The sequence below is a fragment of the Cinclus cinclus genome, chromosome 3 (assembly GCF_963662255.1).
Source record: "Cinclus cinclus chromosome 3, bCinCin1.1, whole genome shotgun sequence".
Classification (NCBI taxonomy): Eukaryota; Metazoa; Chordata; class Aves; order Passeriformes; family Cinclidae; genus Cinclus; species Cinclus cinclus.
The window spans coordinates 24,804,862-24,822,711 of record NC_085048.1 but is presented as its reverse complement, the minus strand read 5'-3'; the positions used below and the strand labels follow the sequence as shown (position 1 = coordinate 24,822,711).

The window sequence follows — 17,850 nt, the reverse complement described above, 5'->3', positions numbered from 1 at the left end:
TGAAGGACAACAGTCTGGTAAAGCTGGACAGTTTGCATAGGTATTTTTAAACAAAACTGAGAAAGATGACAGATAATTTTAAACACAAATAATTTCACTTAAAAAAGGACAGTACAAAAATAATTAGCACATTTACATTCATTTATCCAGTGCCACCTCTTCATGAACAGAAGAGAGCAAAGACCATAGTATACAGAAATATTACAGTTTAAATCTTCTCACATGTATTCCAAACAGAAACTCTTAAGATTATTTAGATTCTGTTCCCTTAGAAGTTGTTCCTGCCCCAGGTAAGGGAGAGGCAATGAAGTCATCAAACTTTAGGTCATCAAATCCAAATACTCAACCACTACTGAAAAAACAAACACATTTATAAAAACAAAACTGGTAAACTAACTGTACAGCCTGTGGTCCTGATTCTGACCTTTACAACAAAAAGGACAGAGACAAAACTATGGCCTATGAAGTGAGACCAGCCACAGGCAAGAGTTAGGCCATATGTCCAACAACCCTGGGATCTAAGCTTCTCTTTATAACAAGATTAGCCATGCAAATCTGAGATAACTGGAGTTTACTATTTTTATCTGTTGCAAAGACCATATGAAAAAGTAAATAAAGACAATGACATTTTGTGACAAAAAATTAAATACAATAACCAATCTAAGAAAAAAAAACTGAACAACCAGGAACCCCAATAACCTAATAAGACCAGCCTACTAATTAGGCAACAATTTTAAACAGCTAAATTAGAGAGACTTAGTCATCATCCCTTAAAACAAATATGAAAAGGCTTGAAAATTTATTTTTATCAAACATAAAACATTGCCATGAATATGAATAAACTCCAGCTGTTCATCAGTATGACAGAGGACATCAGATTATTAATCTAACAACTACAGACATTTTAGAAGTGGCACTTCTGAACTCTTGTAAATAAATGAACAAGCTTCCATTTTTGTGAGCAGTTCTGATGGCGTGGTGTTAGTGTACTGAAGCATCTTCATTCACATTTCCTCAAGGCTCCTTTTGATAGCTTCTTGCAGTTCTGCATCTTGCAGGTCTACATAAATAAAAAAAGACTGTAATCTCAAACCGCAATTGTTAATTAGCCATAAACACAACTACCTTAATATTACTACATAAAGCATGAACTTACTTCTGTGGACAACATCAGTAGACTGCAAAAAACCCCTAAGAAACAGATGAAAGTATTTTCTGTCCTTCAGTTTTATACTATCTTTTCAACACTACAAAATATGGAAAACACTTCTACAATGTTTCACTGTATTAACCAGAGGCAGCCCAATGATTATTAGTTTGAGACGATGCAACTATGTATTTACTGGTCAAAATACCAGCATATGTATACACCAAGAAAAATAAATGAAGTATTAAAACAAAAAAATCACACACAACAAGCAGAATCGAGTATTTTAATTACAGTTCCTAATCCAGAGATATGCCCATACCTACATTCTGACTTGGCACCAGTGTTGTCACTTTTACTAGGTAGGCCAGACAAGTAGATAAAGTCATTATCAGCAGTAAGAATAGTCTAGATCAGGGCTGTAACAATTTTGATGGTGGGGAGAAAAATAGCATTGCACTCATCTGACTTCTTAACAATCTCAAACAGCTCTCATAGTACTCAAAAAAGAAACTCTGGTTTTACATTACATTTAGGTTGTTTTGGCTGGTGATTGCTTGGTGTTAGTGATCAAATACCACAAATTTGACAAGGTTTGTACATACAGTAAATATTAATATCAATAATATAGCTGGAAAAATTAAAGCAGCTTTCAGACACACTGTCATTCATGAATTATTAATCTTCTGCTTTAGGAGGACACAAGCACATCCTATTAAAAAGAAAGATCTGTCTATTCTTATGAAAAAGGAAATAGAATTTTAAAACTTTAATAATTGTTGGGCTTTTTTATGCAAGGTTGAGTTTTGAGAGATCATATCACTGACTGCTCTCTCATGCATCTGGACTTTCCTGTATTATCCAGAACTATTGACAAAAGAGAGTTGCTTAACGAAAAATATTACATGGTCACAGAAACAAACAAAAACAAACAAAGAGAGAAAACCATGTGCAGACAACTGCTTGCATTAAAATATGTTATTTAGCCACTAAGCCTGTGCAAAAATCCAGAATAAGGTCCAAGCTGTGACTCATCTGAAGCCAGGCTGCTTCATAAGGTCAGATGCCTCTGCACTGCAGCATCACAAGTGGGACCTCCTGCATGCACCAAATGCCACTGCTGTCCCAGTACTAAGGGGGCCTGAATGCACCAGACTTTCAGTGCTGGAGATGCATGATGAACACTGAACAACAGTATTTAGTAATACCTGGTAAGCTTAAAACCAAAGAAATTCTGGGAACATATGAGTCAGTAATCAGTTTTACCACTGAGCTTATTCAACTTTTTTGGGTTTTTTTACTTTGTTTTATTTCCGTCAAGTGGAGGGGCAGAAGCAAGCCTTTCAACAATAAATTATTTTCAAAGTACACTGTGATCTGTCATAAAAAATGCATGACTACATTGAACACCACCAGTAAGCTCAACAGCAAAAGGATGAAAACAATTCCAAATAATGTAAGATAGGATGTGAACAGACAGATGTGATGCTGATTGAACCTTGTGCATAGCTCTACAGCTCTTTCAGGAGACCAGAATGCTTCATTGTGAAATGATACCTAATCTTGAATTATTTATTCAGAAGTTCAACTATTTAGTCAACAGCTCTGCTCTGAGAGAACATAGTCATATTAAACTGGTACAAAGTGAACTCAGTCAAGTCTTTAATTCATTGGTACCCTGTGGTGTCCAATGAAACAGATTTTTAGTCTGCTGGCATACTTTTCAGGTTAGGAATTTTTTTTTAATTTTTAACTCATCACAGCATTCTTCACTACTCAAGACTGCCCAGCATAGTTTAGAGAGTATTCCTAAGAGGTCACTTGCTGTAAAACTGATTTTAAGTTTAGTTTCTGTATCTTCCATAACTAATAGAGCTCTTGAACACAGAAAAGTAAAAACTGACAGACCTTCCTGTTTGTGGATTTCTTCTAAGCTCCGCTTCACTGTTTCTTTCATATCTTCTTCATCCTCTTCACTCTCCAAACCTTAAATGCACAAATTAAATAAATTACACATTGCTTCTAATAAAGATATTAACAGCTCTCTTGCATTTCTCTTACTGTAACACCAACTGATTTGAAGACTTGTTATTCTCTAAAAATACATTCCAGTGGTAGTTTAAGACAGCAACTCAAGAGACAGTTTTCAGCTACCTTCTTCCCCTTCTCCCCATAATATCTAGAGGCAGATTGCTTCCATTTTTTATCATGTTAAAGCAGTAACATGAAATAGTAGGTGCACAAGCTACTGTGTCTACTGCATTTGTGGGTTTTTTTGGTAATCTTCAGTTATTAAAAATTACTCATTTTCTATAAATTACTCACTTTCTATAAAATGTATCAAGGATTTAATTAGAAGAAGCGCCTTACAATGTCTCTGTCTACACACGACTGCAGCTGTATTTTATTGCCCAAAGACTTCACTTGAACAACGGAGTGCTGAAACTCAACAGAGCAGTGCAATTCAGCAGATGTTGCTGTTCAAGTCTCATATGAGCAGAAAGTGGATAGATTTAGTTTAATCTGTTAATTCATCACAACCTAGCCCAGTCAAAACTCCACAACCTTTCCTTTTTTTTTAATAACACTTGTCACAAGGCCTGTTTCCAGCTTCAGAAGGATGGCTTTATTTTGAAGTGTCTAGTAGGGATTTGTGTACCTAAAGTGGTGTAGTGTTTGTTTGTTTGGTTTAGTTTTTTGCTGGTTGATTTTTCTCCCATTAAACAGAGGCGCAGTAAAGTACGGGTTAAAAACCAAGCCAATGAGTCATGTAATGCATTCATTCTCCTCCTGCTACAGGCTATTGCTATTCTTGGAGACGGTCTCTGTAATGAGGTCTTACAGTATTAGCAATCAACAAGGTCTGCTACAGTCATACCAACAGAAGCACTCTCCTTAAAGTCATCACATTTATTAATACATCAATGCACTTCTGTTATATTAACCAGCACCTTCCGATATGGCCATCTAATTTACTAACTGTGTGACCTCTGGCATTTTGAATTACCCAACTTAGCAATTCAAATTGTCAGGTACGCTTCCTAAAATGTGTTTTCAAATCTCTGACACACAACCTGTTGGAGCAGAACCTTGCTGACTTTCCCAATTCCAGGAATAAAAATTCCAACAGCTGGTGTCAAACAATGATCAGCAGCCCAAAGAGATGCCAGAAACAGATATACACTGCAACGAAAATGGTAGCTCTCCACTCACTTAGCAGACTGACTGTGAACTCTTTTTGGAGCTGCCTACTATTTCTGAGCAGAAGAGATACTAATTTTTACATCATTTTCCAAAGCAAAGAAAAGGAAAGAAAAATCCACAGCCCCTCTTTGCCCAAAAGCAGTCACTACAATTACTAATGAAAGGGAGGAAAAAGTGCAAAGAAAAGGCTTTTTGCAAGCAGCTTCTCCCTTATTAACTATCCTTTTAATCTTCCTGCCTAGAAGACATGTCAGACCGCTCAAAGAAGTTTTATACCTGTTAGAGATGGAACAGTTGAAGCAATCCCTATCTCAATTCTTGGCCCAAGTACACATTACATAGAAAACACTTCAGGGATGGGGCATCCACAGCTTTTCTGGGCAACTGCCTCACTACCCTCCAAGCAAATAATTTCTTCCTCATCTAATCCCTTTTAGCATAAAACCATTCCCCCTTGTCTCGCCACTATCTGCCCACATAAAAAGTCCCTCTTTTTTATAAGCCCCCTTTAAATACTGGAAGGCCACAATGTGGTCTCCTCAGAGCCTTCTGTTCTCCAGGCTTAACAAGCACAACAATCTCAGCCTTTCTTTCCAGTTCTCCGACCATCCTTGTGGTCTCCTCTGGACCCAAACAGATCCATGTCTTTCTTGTGCTGAGGACCCAAGAACTGGACACAGCACTCCTGGTGGGTCTCATGAGGGCAGAGTAGAGGGGTAAAATCCCCTCCCTTGACCTGCTCCCTGCGACTCCTCTTTTGATGCAGCCCAGGATGCAGTTGGCCTTCTGGGCTCTGACCACACACTGTTGGTTCATGTCCAGCTTTCATCCATGAGGACCCCCAAGTCCTCCACTGGTCTGTTCACATGCAGTTCTCCCAGGCTGTACTCAGGTCTGGAATTACCCCAACCCAGCTACAGCACCTTGCACTTGGCCTTGTTGAACTTCATGAGGTGCTCATGGGCACACTTCCCAAGTTTGTCCAGGTCTTCCTGGATGACATGCCATCCTTCAGTGTGTCATCTGCAAACCTACTGAGGGTGCCCTTGATTCCACTGTCTGTGTCACTACTAAGGAGACTGAAGAGCACCCTGGGGGGTCACCATCTGTCACCAGCCTTCATTTTGACATGGAGCCACATGGAGCTACAGCTCTCTGGCTATGTCCATCCACCCAATTCCCTATCTACCACCAAACCCATCCATCAAATCCACATCTCTCCAATTTGGTAATAAGGATGTCACGTGGGACACTGTCAAGGCCTTAAGAAGTCCAGGCAGATCATATCACAGCCTTCCCTTGTCAACCATTGCAGCTGCTCCATGATAAAGGGCCACCAGACTGGTCAGGCAATGTCACAGAATGGTGGAGATTGGAAGGGACCTCTGGAAGTCATACTGTCCAGCCTGCCAGCTCAAACAGAATCATCTACTGCCCAGGACTCTGTCCAGATAGCTTTTGAGTACTACTGAAAAGACAATGTAGTGGGGATCTCCAAACTTGTTAGATACAACCTTACTGAATAAAGTGAAATGATCACCTTCCTCAACCAGCTGGCAACAATCTTCCTAATGCAGCCCAGAATTCTGTTGGACCTCTTAGCCACCAGAACACACATTAACTCATAGTCAACTTGGTGTCCACCAGGACCACCAGGTCCTTCCCTACAAAGCCATTTCCCAGCTTGTTGACTCCTAGTCAGCATATATTGATGCTTGGGGCTGTTTCTACCCAGATGCAGAACTCTGCACTTTCCTGTGTTGACCTTCATGAGGTTCACTGTCAGCCCCAACTAGTCCCCTGTCAAGGTTCCTCTGGATGGCAGCACAGCTCCTGTCGTGTACGAACTGCCACTCCCATTTTTTTCATCAACACACTTGCTGTAGGTATACTCTGTCCCATCATCTAGGTCATTAACAGACATTAAATAGGATCAGTCCCAGTACTGGGACTCAGCTGGTTCCTGACCCCCATCTGAACTTCATGCCACTGATCACCATCTTCCAGCTCTTGCTGTTCAGCCAGTTTTCAATCCAACTCCGTTTTCTCATCCAGCCCACACTTCGTCAGCATACACTCCTGATACTGCTGGCATCATCTAATGAAGAATGTTTAATTTTGAGAAATCAGGCACATCCTAGCCCTCTTGTTAAAATGCTCAGCACATGCTATAGCTCACAACTCCTTTGGAGTCAGAGGAAAAGCAGCTGCCCAGTTTCAGAGGCAAGAGAGCTAAAGATTTCTTGTACTATTCTCTAGTACATTTTGTCAAATATACATCAGCTACAAACCTCTGACTGTACCTGTTTCAAAAGAAATCCTGCTGCTCACTATTGTCCTCATATACTGACATATTCCTGCTGGAAGATTGAAAAAACAGGAAAGCAAACTCTGGATTAATTTAGAGCTCAGAGTGATTTTCTGATGTTTCATGTGTCTCTCAGAAACCTGTTCTGGGAAGAGACTGGTAACTTTCACAGAAGGTAAGCGCCACCCACTGTCCTATCATCAAAGCACCACAGCTTGAATTTGGATTAGCTGCCCACACAGCTCAGGGTAAGATCCCCCCACTATCTGATCATCTTCTTTTGCAACCTCCCCAGTTACCACCAACCCTTTCGTAATTTCCATTAGGTTTACCACCAGAGCCTCAATTTCCCTTCCCCAGTCTTCCTCCTGCTCCCTTACCACACAACACACCTCTTGTCTACTATCTAGTCACACACCCCCCCCTCCACTTCTCTCCTAAAATACTCCTCCTAGTCTTTTCAGTGACTCCCAATCTTACCTGTCTCTTTCCCATTCCAATGTACAGAGACATATCACACTATCTCTCTCCAGCCACTGACCCTTCTCCTTTTACAGCTGATGTCTGGAGTTTTAGTGGTACCTTATGGATAACATTTGTTAACTCATTCAAGATCATAGGAATTACTTAGCCAAAATCTTTAGATCAGTACCCCACCTTGACCTTGGCTAGCAATCCCATTTGGTACATGTGGCCATGCTGCCTTTAAAATACTGTTCCCTTGGCTTCTAGAACATTTTCTTTTATTCCTTTTTTCATATGGTCCTGGAGAATCCTTCCCACATACTCTTCCCCAGTATCTTCTGCTCTAATCTGCCTTCATATTAAGATAATATCATCTGTAAATGCAACTTGCTACTTGCACCACCATACAAGACCTCTCTCCTCCATGCAAAGCAAGCTTCACTCTATGTATCTCTGCCTACAGTTGCCAATTCAAGTGTAAGACAAATACAAATAAAGCTCTCAAGCTGCCACTCTCTTCCAACTGGATTTCTTGGAAACTGTGGTCAATATAATGATGGTCACTTAGACTTTCATCTAACCTTTATCTTAGACTCCACTCTCAAATTCAAAGCCAGATTTAAGCTAAACCTCAAGAATTTTTTTTTTTGTATGATCTGATTGATGAGGTCTTCCTAGTTCATCCACTGGCCTACAACTATTGTTAAGGCTCATTATCTTAGGTCTCAATACACTGCTTTCTCCCTAAGGCACATATATACATGAGATGCCACTGACATTCCAAACCCCGTAATAATTTCCTGCTGTAGCTAAACACAAGGTTACAACTGAAGTGTGATTTTCTTATCACTCACTACTGCAATAAGCTATGGCTGCTATAATAAAGGAATATATTACTACAGAAACTATGATTCATTCATGGTGCATCACTCTGCAGATGCTCATGCCCTTCACATTCCGTTTCACATTCAGGGAAGCGGTGGCTGGGGGCTGTGACCTAACTTCAGTCATTTGCAATCTGTGTTAACTGAAGGTTTGTAAAAAGCAGAGACAGGACAGATGTATCATTCACACTGGACCTCAAAATGGACCACGCATGGACTTTTACCCATGAAAATCTTCACAATGGAGAAGTAAAGCAACCATTCTTCATGTCCTCTATAAATCTGTTCTACTGTCCTCTCAAATTCTTTTGTTTGCTGTATGTAAAACAAAAGCTTTTGGGCATACTGGGAGCTAGGAAGCTTAGAAGCATTCATTAAAATGAACTGAAATCCTGCTATTCCAGACATAAAAACTCTCAAGGATGTTGCATTTGGTGGTATTTAAGCACTTCAGGCATGAGCAGCAGATTGAAGATGCAGGCTGGTAACTGCATTTGAGCACAGTGGAATGTACTAAATGGGTCAGTGAAAGAGGTACGGTGGCTACTTGGCAGACAACACTACATTCAGTAGTTTTCACTGACTCTGACAGGCTCATGAGACAGACTGGCTCTTCAAAAGAAAGTAAAAGGAACACTACAAAAAATTTGCTTTTATTATTTAAAAGAGTCTCTTTTACATAAGAGCTCAGTCACTGAAGGATCTTATTTGAACATAACCAGGAGAAATACAATTAAGCTAAATACATCAATTTACACAAAAATAAACTGTCAACCAAAAAGTTGTGGCATTCCCATCAGTGTCCAGATGGATATGATGATCACAATCTACCATCAGCTTTGCCCTCAACATTGTCCAGCACTCATTAAAAGTGTACTTTCAACACACAGGATATCAAGTCATAGACAATGGAATAATGATATTTTTCTGCACACTGCAATTATTTTGTTATAAAGGAAGACATTGAAAACTCCTCTCTCTTCTGCCCTTCCCAAACCACTCAGTTAGCACGCATGAAGCCCTTGTCACATATGTTGGGGCTTCAGCATAAAAACAAAAACCTTCATTTATGAACTCAGGCTTAGCAGCAGCAGAGAACAAGAATGCCTACTCTCTTCATACCTCAAAAGGAAGTTCAAGCATCTCCTCCGGCCAAGAGTTTCCTAGAGTAATATACAGTTGGCATCATATTGCAACATAGGCAGAAAATTTTATTTTTATTAATTTATTTTAAAATGAATGCAGTACTACAGCTCCCACAGCAGCTGTGCTGGCAAAATGGTTCACAAGATTTACCTGTCAGATTGCCACATCCAAACACAATCCAGGTGCTCAGAAGTTAATGATAGCTCTGTGAAGGTGATTTAGGGAAAGTGATTTTTCCTTTTGCAGCTCATCCAATACCAACAACCGTCAGATATTTTTCAACATGATTCTCTGTCTTGTTTCCTCACTTACTTCTCTCTCCATAATAATAGCCATAGGTTTGAGAAAGTCACAAAGCAAGCAATTCTTGTTCGCATTTCCTTATACTCAGCTGCTTTTCTGTAACAGGTCAACAAGTTATACCAGCCTATGATGCACTGCACAGCTTTCCATCTCAACCCTCCAATACTGGTTTTGCCACATTAAGACTTGCAGTCATGCTGAGCCACACAATATGTGTGTACTGTGAGGTGGCTTTATCTTTTTAAAGAAAAACTTTATAACTCTTACAAACATCATCCCACAATGCAGCACAGACCTATTACCAACAGTGAATTTTTCTAATATTCTGTTTTAATACAGGACAGAGAGACAAAGGCAGCTCTTGCTTTCTGAGTCCCCCCACTGCTGACACTGACTAAAAAAAGGGACAATTCTGTTCCTTACAAGTTTTCTAAGGAATGCCAAGAGCCAAAGGAATCATGTGTCATTCCATCAATTTGCTGTTCAAGGATATTTTTTTTTATAATTACTGTATGTGTAACTTAAGTGGAACACACAATGAGCAGCCAGCCAGCAAGTTAAGGTTTGCAGTCTCCAGGTAGGGTCAATTACCATAACAGCAAATATTGATGAAGTAAAGGACATTGAAAGAAGTGTTAAATTAAGAAATTTCTAATGCCTGGGGTGGCCAGAAAACTCTGTAAGCACCTTTTCTGTATCAAAAACACTTAGATCACCACACTTATTTTCCTCCAGAAAACTACTTAATTATCCTATTTTTTCCCCCTTCAGTTGATCAGTGCCAATTCATCATTTGGAGCTAGCACTCCACTTTAATCCTCTCGGTGGAACAGCAGTACCACAGCTCTCATAAACCTGTATCAAGACTAGCAGTGTGATTTTTCAGAAAACAGTTTTGGGCTAATTCAGAAACAGCTTTCTGTAAATATGCCCTCAATTTACAACCCCCCAAAACCACAAGAACCCAGAAAAAAGCAAAAATGTCTACAGAGAAATGTCAGGTCTTCTAGAAAAACAACAAAATACCTTAAAATGCTTGTAAGTATTTAAACTCATCTCAGCTCTGGTACCCTTTGCATGAAAATGAGCTGGCTCAATCCTCTTTGATTATCCAGTGTAAAACCAATGTGATCATTTTAGCATGCCATTAGAATCTGGCACTTTAGAGAACTTAAAACCTTCCACTGAGATTTTTTTCTCCAAATGGATGTGTCAGTCATGTGCCAGTGAAGATAATTATCAAATGACAGAAAGTAGCCAGGAGGTCAGAGTTAAAATAGACAGATGAATTTTGAGAAATAATGATGTTTTAGCAGGGTCACAGACACAGCATAAATCAAGCCAAACAGATCTGAGTACAAATTGATAACTATGCACACAGAGTGCTTTAAACAGTTTCTCTTTAACTAGAAAGGAGTTTTCAGACTCAAGCATCAGTTTTGTCTCCTGCTATAATAAAGAAAACAGGGATGACAGAGTTTGTTATATTGAATAAAAATGCCTTATTAAGTCTGTTTTCAAAACATGCCCAAGCATAATGATTTTCTGATCTATTATTCATTGAAATACCAATATAATACAAGAAGCACCAAGCAACAGTATATGTTACCAGTATAAGCGTTCCATTTTTTTATTGGAATGAACTATCAGTTGAATCAGGAAAAAATGTATTTAATGTTTACTTTCTACCTTTTGTGGTATCTGAAATGCTGTTTAGCAAGGCACACATCATGTCTCCTTCAATGTGGTGAGGATTCAGGATGCGAGCTGACCGCTGGGTCATTTTAAATTGGTTTTCCAGTTCCAAGAAGCTTTTGTCTCCAGAAAGAACAGTGAAAGGAATTTGCTTGGGCAGGTGCTCATCCAGACGACCGGCCTATACAAAACAAATGACAAAAGCTGAACAGAGATCATGCTTTTATCTCATGGCATTTGGCTAGCTTTGTGCAAGACAGGTCTTCATTGGAAAGTCTTCTATAGCAATTTATTCCTGCCTTTATGATTCCAGCCACATAACCCCACTGTGAAAGGTGCTATTTCAAAAGTCTGATGCTCATTGGTTTTCTATGTACAATAGATACTGGTGAAGGCTACCAGAACAGTGCAGATGGAGTATGGAACAAATTCCCAAAAAGCAGCATTTTAGAAATGTCACCACATACAACAAGTCATCTCTGCAGAGCATTTTAAGAGTAACATACAAAGCACGACGAAAAATAAAACCACTTTTGCAAAAATGTGCTTATACAGTTAGATAGGTAGCAATATATCTAACTGAAAATGACTATATGGCCTCAAGCTGCACCAGAGGAGATTAAGATGTTCACTGAAAAGGTTGCCAAGCATTGGAATAGGCTGCCAAGAGAAGCAGCGGAGTCAGTATCCCTAAAAGTGTTCAAAAATCATGTGGATATGGCACTTGAGGACATGGCTTAATGACAGTGGTAGTGCTGGGTTGATGGCTGAATTTGCTGATCTAGAAGGTCTTTTCTAACCTTAAAATCTATGATTCTCTATTAGGAACATAAGCCTCCATGGCATCCCAGATTCTTGTCCCTTACCTGCATACCCCAACCCTGCCAAACCCCAAAGTCTACTCAATAAAGGCACTGCTCTTTGTCAGCTCAACAGGGTCCGTGAAACCGGCACCCATCCAAATCCATTGTAAAGATGGCTTGAGATGTGGGCTATTTGAAGAGAGAGAAAGGAATTACATATCACTCTTAAACAGAGACTTTAAGAAGTGCAGTTTTTTACTCTTCATTCCCTGACAAGGCTCCCTTCCCCTCCACAACAGACTGCTGACCTAGTCAGGCTGATTTTTAAGACACTTCTTGACCACCTGGCTCCACTCAATCCTGGTTTATCATTCTTTATAGGGGACACAGAAGTCTTATGGAAAGAATCTAAAAATGTCATCTGCAATTAGTACTTAACATCAACAGAAGATACTATCTGCCACCCTTCTCTGGGTACAGGACACAATAAAGCAAGCGTGCCCTAACTTACATGGACACAGAGAGCAAAGTCTGCTGCTTCTCTTCTGGTACTGCAACGTGGATGAAGAAAGAAACATCCAATCCTTTTAAGATAATTGTAAATTTTGCAATGCACTGGAGGCTTCCACTTGCTGTATCCTCCTATACAGTGAAGAAGAATAATATTAATAATAATAAAAACCAAACATGAAAAACAAACCATGGGTTTGGGCAGAAACACCTCTATGAATTAAGAATGCAAGACAAAAGCAAATATAAAACTGCCTTTAAAGACAGAATTTGATTTGACCAATGTGAAAGCTAAGAAAAACATGTAACCCAAATCCCCTTGGCCCTCTTGCTCTTTAGATAGAAGGCAAAAAAAGGTAGCTACTCTATCAATTTTGTACAATTTTTTTCTTCAAATCCTGAAAAACTTATCTTCTAGGTATCATGTGCTTTTAGACACAATGGTATGAGGGTGTATTTTCCTCCAGTTTCAAGCACAGTTAATGTGCAGAATCAGAAGAGCTCTGGAAACATAGTACAAGTAACAGAATTGCTTCTCTTAGGGAAACCTGCACGACAGGAATTACAGACTCAACATGCACTAAAACTGCCTGATGCATCCCATGTCAGAACTCATTAAAAAGAGGATCCAAGAACTGGAGCAACAGATAACAGAAATGCTAGAGTCCTGACAAACCCATGGATGCAGTCAAAGATGACCAAAATGAGGTTACAACTGGGAAAAAGTGCAGGAAATTTCTAAACAGTATGCCAAGCATGCAGTTACAGGCTGAGAAAATAGGTGGATAATAAAGATAAGCTGAATAAAGTGCCTGATACAGACAAAACTAGTACCAGACTGAAACAAGCTGCAAGGGAAAGAAGCAAGAAGTCTCTCAGAGAGAAAAAAACAGAGGAGCTTGCACCATAAAATTACATATGACACCATAAAAAGGCAAGCAAACAGAAGGACAGTTTGACCAGAGTGACTAAGAATTTTGTAACATTCCAATGGCTAAGAAATTAGTCTGAAGCACAGGAGGAAAAAACGTTGCTTTATCTGCTAGATGATAGAGGGGCTAGATGTAAGAAAGGATTTTGAATGGAAAATGAAAGCAGCCATTGATGGCACTTCACACGAGCACATGGGAAACCAATGCTCAAGTAAACAGGCTGCAGAGGATGGTTTATGCCAATGTGTACACACACAGTCTGACAAGGAAAAGCATTCCTCAGTAGATTTCTCCTGTTTCCTCCCCTGCCTTTTCAGCCTAGTGGCAAAAAGATTATATAAAAAATGATCACAAAGATTAAGAGTCTACACAGAAATGATTTAGTGGAACCTGTCCATAAGAAAAAACATGCTCTGTTGAAATTCCTCTTGTCTGCTGTGACAGCCCTCAGTCACTGCTATTAGGGAAAGACTTGTAATCACCAGCTCTGTCTTCTGGCTGCATAAATATACTACATACACATTTGACCAGGGCAGCTGAAAACAATGACAGACCTGTATTTATTTTGTTTGTTAGCCCACAAATGGATGAAAGACAACTGAGTATCTGAAGGCAGAAACAATACAGAGTCCAGACAATATAAAGCAAAGATAATGCTATACTAGAAACAGGAATAATAGAAATAATGCAGATATATATTATAAAAATAATAATTAAAAATTCAGAAATGTTGTTTGGGAAATACAGGAAAAAAACATTGCTGTATTTTCACAGATTAAACAAACAAGAATAGCATGCCTCAAGTAACTGTACAAACCATTATTATGAGAAGGTACCTACAAAAATAGATCCATACATGCCTGGGAGCCCTAGTGTCCCCAGGCTCAAAACCAATAGAGTTGACACTAAAACTGGTTAATTTTCCTTTAACATGAATATGGCCCATTTTATTCACAAGTAACTCTTTAGCATGTTTTTTTAGTTCTCGTGCTTCAGGGGCCATTCCCACGAGGCAATCTGCATGCAGTAAACCCATTATGAAATAAGGAATTGAGTGGTGCTGATATGGGCTGTGCTGTGCCATCAGGCACCTGTGTTTGGAACATCTCTGGGCACAGAGTCGTAAATAGCACAAATGTACCTTTGGGTAAGAGTACTGCATTAGTAGGGGTTCCTACTGGTAGACTAGTAACACTATGGTTATACGGAAAAGAAATAATCGTAGTAAGTCAGAAAACAGAAATTTCTGACAATACAGCTCAGACATCCCCAGCTGCAACCATTTTTTTCTTAATGCATCAAAACCATGTTTCAACCTTGGAAAACAGTAACAGTACAAAAGACTTTGTCACAGCAAACAATTTAAGTCAACTAATAACAAATCAGTTTTGAGTAAATTAGATAGGATAATGAAGTATGGGTGAAGGTCAGTGTCTGAATTCATGTGGGGGAATTCTTCTTTACTAAATAATTATTTATAAAGCCCAGACAGAGAAGCCAGAATATAGATTCCAAATAGTTTCTTATTTTTACCAAGACAAAGTTTTTCCAAGGCCAAGTAGATTGAATAACTGTAGAAATAAACAAGCCTTCAGCAATTAAAAACTACAACCGAACCCCAAATCACAATAGAATTCAATGAGTGCACACGTGAAGTGGAATCTGCCCAGATGTTCAAGCTGGGCAAAGCCTCACAAAAGACAGTAAGAACAAACATGTTGCTCAGCCACACAGAAAAGAAAATGTACATAAATGAAGCAGCCAAGCAACACGGATGAAATAGAAACTTAGGACCGATAGGTATAATACAGAAAGCATGAGATATCTTTTATTTATCTTGTGAGACCCAACCTGGACTACTTCTATCCAATTCTGGTGTCCTCAGTATAAGAAGGACAAGGAACTGTTCCAGTAAGTCCAGGGGAGGGTCAGGAAGTTAATAAGAAGACAGCTGGTAAGAGCACCAGCCCTATGAAGGCAGGCTGAGAAAGTTGGGGAAGAGAAGGTTGCATGGAGACCTCACAGCAAGCTTCCAGTATCTCAAGTAGCCTAAGGGAAGCCAGAGAGGGACTCTGTCAGGAACTGTAGGAGGACTGCACAAGGAGTAATGGGCACAAACTGAAAGAGAAGGAATTCAGGTTAGATATTAGAAGGAAAGTTTTTACTGTGAGGGTGGTTGGACACTGGAACACATTCTCATGGAGGTCTTGGATGCTTCAACCCCAGAAGCATTACACAGCCAGGCTGGATAAGGCCTTGAGAAACCTGGTCTAGTGGGAGGTATCCCTGCCCACAGCAGAGGGGGTTGGGATGATGATCTCTAAGATCCATTCCAATCTCTTAACATTCCATGACTTAAAACCTCAAAATCATTATTTGCTGTGGCTTGCATGTGTACAGGAATGCTGTTATAGGAAGGCCAAAGGTAATAACAATACAGGTAGTGACACAGAAGTAATGCTAAAGTACACCACAAAACTCAGGAGAATAACCTGCTTTAACAAGGAAGATCAGAGGACTCATCCCCAAAACTCCTAAGAAGCAGATACCAGATCACAATTTCAGGAGCACAGATGACTGTTTGAATCTCTACCACTTTACATTAACAGCTATACTTGCTCTACCTTCATCAGCTAATTGGAAAATGTGTTTCTAAGATGAAAGAAAAAGTAACCCAGGCACCAACACGCCTCTCTGTTCAACCTGAGCAGCATGACAACTCTCAGCTTTCAGAATATCCTTGATTGTCATTTATGGGAAGAGATAATAAAAAACTCTTAGCAAGGAAGTGGAGTGCAACAGCATTTACCAAGTGTAAAACATACCTGACCTACAAATCTGGTAAGATGACACCTGTGTTTCAGGCCATAACTATTTTGAAACTAACCCTATTCTACACTTTACTGAAGAAATCAATGTACCACAGACAAAATAATTGTAGATACAGAGAAAACCTGTAGAAAAAGCGCAATGTGGACAAGCAGTTGTTTCAAAAACAGTCAGATAAGCAGAAGTATCAAGTTAAAGGGATGCTACTGACAGACTTTGCAAAATGGTATGACCTTTAAGGTCCCTTTCAACCCAAACCATTCTATCAGTCTATGAAATCCATGACAATGTGAGTTCCATAATTCACTGGTATCTTCAAGATGGAACATACAACTATTGTTGCACAGAATGACCAGGACCACCCCAACGGAACAAGCCAGAGACAGAACAAAATTAAAAGTCTAAGGGTGCAAAATCGTGCCTTCTGGAACTAAAAATCCAAACCAAAATAAAAAATGCCAGCTTTATGAGAACTTAGGAGTTAATATATTCTCTGAGTATTATGGCTGTCTTGATAATTATGAAAATATGATACAGCTTCAGTAAGTTCATGAGAGAAGCCAGAAAGACTCCTAAACAGTTCCACAATTCTGGAACTATTCTACAAGGAATAGTAAGAGGAGTGGAGATTTAGTCGGAGTTTGAAAAGTTCAAGAACATTTCTGTTACATGGTGCTTGTGACACTGCAACTTTAGAAGCCTAGTGCCTACTTGCTTCTGTTCTTCATTCTCTCAGATTCAAGGAATCTCTGCTCAAGTACATGTGTAGACTTGTTAGTCTTACATTTTAATTTACTTCAAGCATTTTTTACCTTGAAAACCCCAGATAAATGTCCCTTGGTTCAGGTTAGCTGGCAGCTGTGTGAAAAAGCTTCCCCAGTTGTCCAGATCCACCAACACAATGTGAGTCATGGTGCTCAGATAGTCAAGATCAGGAAGTTCACCATCTTCAATGGGATAAAAAGGACACATTTAAAATTCATGTGACTTTCTGGTCAAACAACTTGCTTTTGAAAATTCATGTAGTCACATATGCAAGTGAAAAGTTACAAAACATGATGTTATTTGGTGACTGCATAGATTTTAAAATAACTGAATTAGCACTAAATAATGCACAAATTAGAGAGTAGAGTAGAGTAGAATCTGGCTATATGATGGTGTATTTCTGGATAGTTTTGTGGTAAGCATAGAAAGCTGCCATCCTGCACGAAGACATTTTAATAACTCATTTAATATCCAGCTGTGTATCCCTGACTATGGCAAGTCTCTGTGACTTTCAATTGCTTGCATGCATAAAAGCATATAAAATGTTTAGATATGTACTTTTTGCTGTACTTCTAACATAAAAGTCAACCTCTTAAAAGCACTGTGATACCACTAGTAACCAAGAAACACTTCCAATTTCTGAACACAAGGTACACATTCAGCATTCTCAATGTCATTCTTAGAAGTGATAATGAACTTGAAAAAAAATTGCATGCTTGGGGGAAAAAAAAAACAATACATACTGGGAATATAAATTCTCAGCTAATACTGCTTTTTGGCAAGCTAAGAAAGCTGAGATTATGGTGGTATAACAGCATTGGCCCACACAGAAAGCACTAACAGGCTCATAAATATTTAC

The 17,850-nt window shown here is 39.3% G+C and overlaps 1 protein-coding gene across 1 annotated transcript in view; it reads right to left on the bottom strand.

Annotated features, from left to right (window-relative positions):
- Nucleotides 1-241: 241 nt before the first annotated feature.
- Nucleotides 242-17,850, bottom strand: part of ZNF451 (zinc finger protein 451) — a 34,102-nt gene continuing 16,493 nt past the window's right edge. Inside the window, exons 10-14 of the mRNA XM_062488559.1 lie at nucleotides 17,039-17,173; nucleotides 12,467-12,597; nucleotides 11,147-11,333; nucleotides 3,056-3,133; nucleotides 242-1,060 (exon numbers count right to left, since the gene is read on the bottom strand). Coding sequence (XP_062344543.1) covers nucleotides 1,005-1,060; nucleotides 3,056-3,133; nucleotides 11,147-11,333; nucleotides 12,467-12,597; nucleotides 17,039-17,173 — 587 coding nt within the window. The 3' untranslated portion in view covers nucleotides 242-1,004. The remainder of the gene's footprint in view (nucleotides 1,061-3,055; nucleotides 3,134-11,146; nucleotides 11,334-12,466; nucleotides 12,598-17,038; nucleotides 17,174-17,850) is intronic.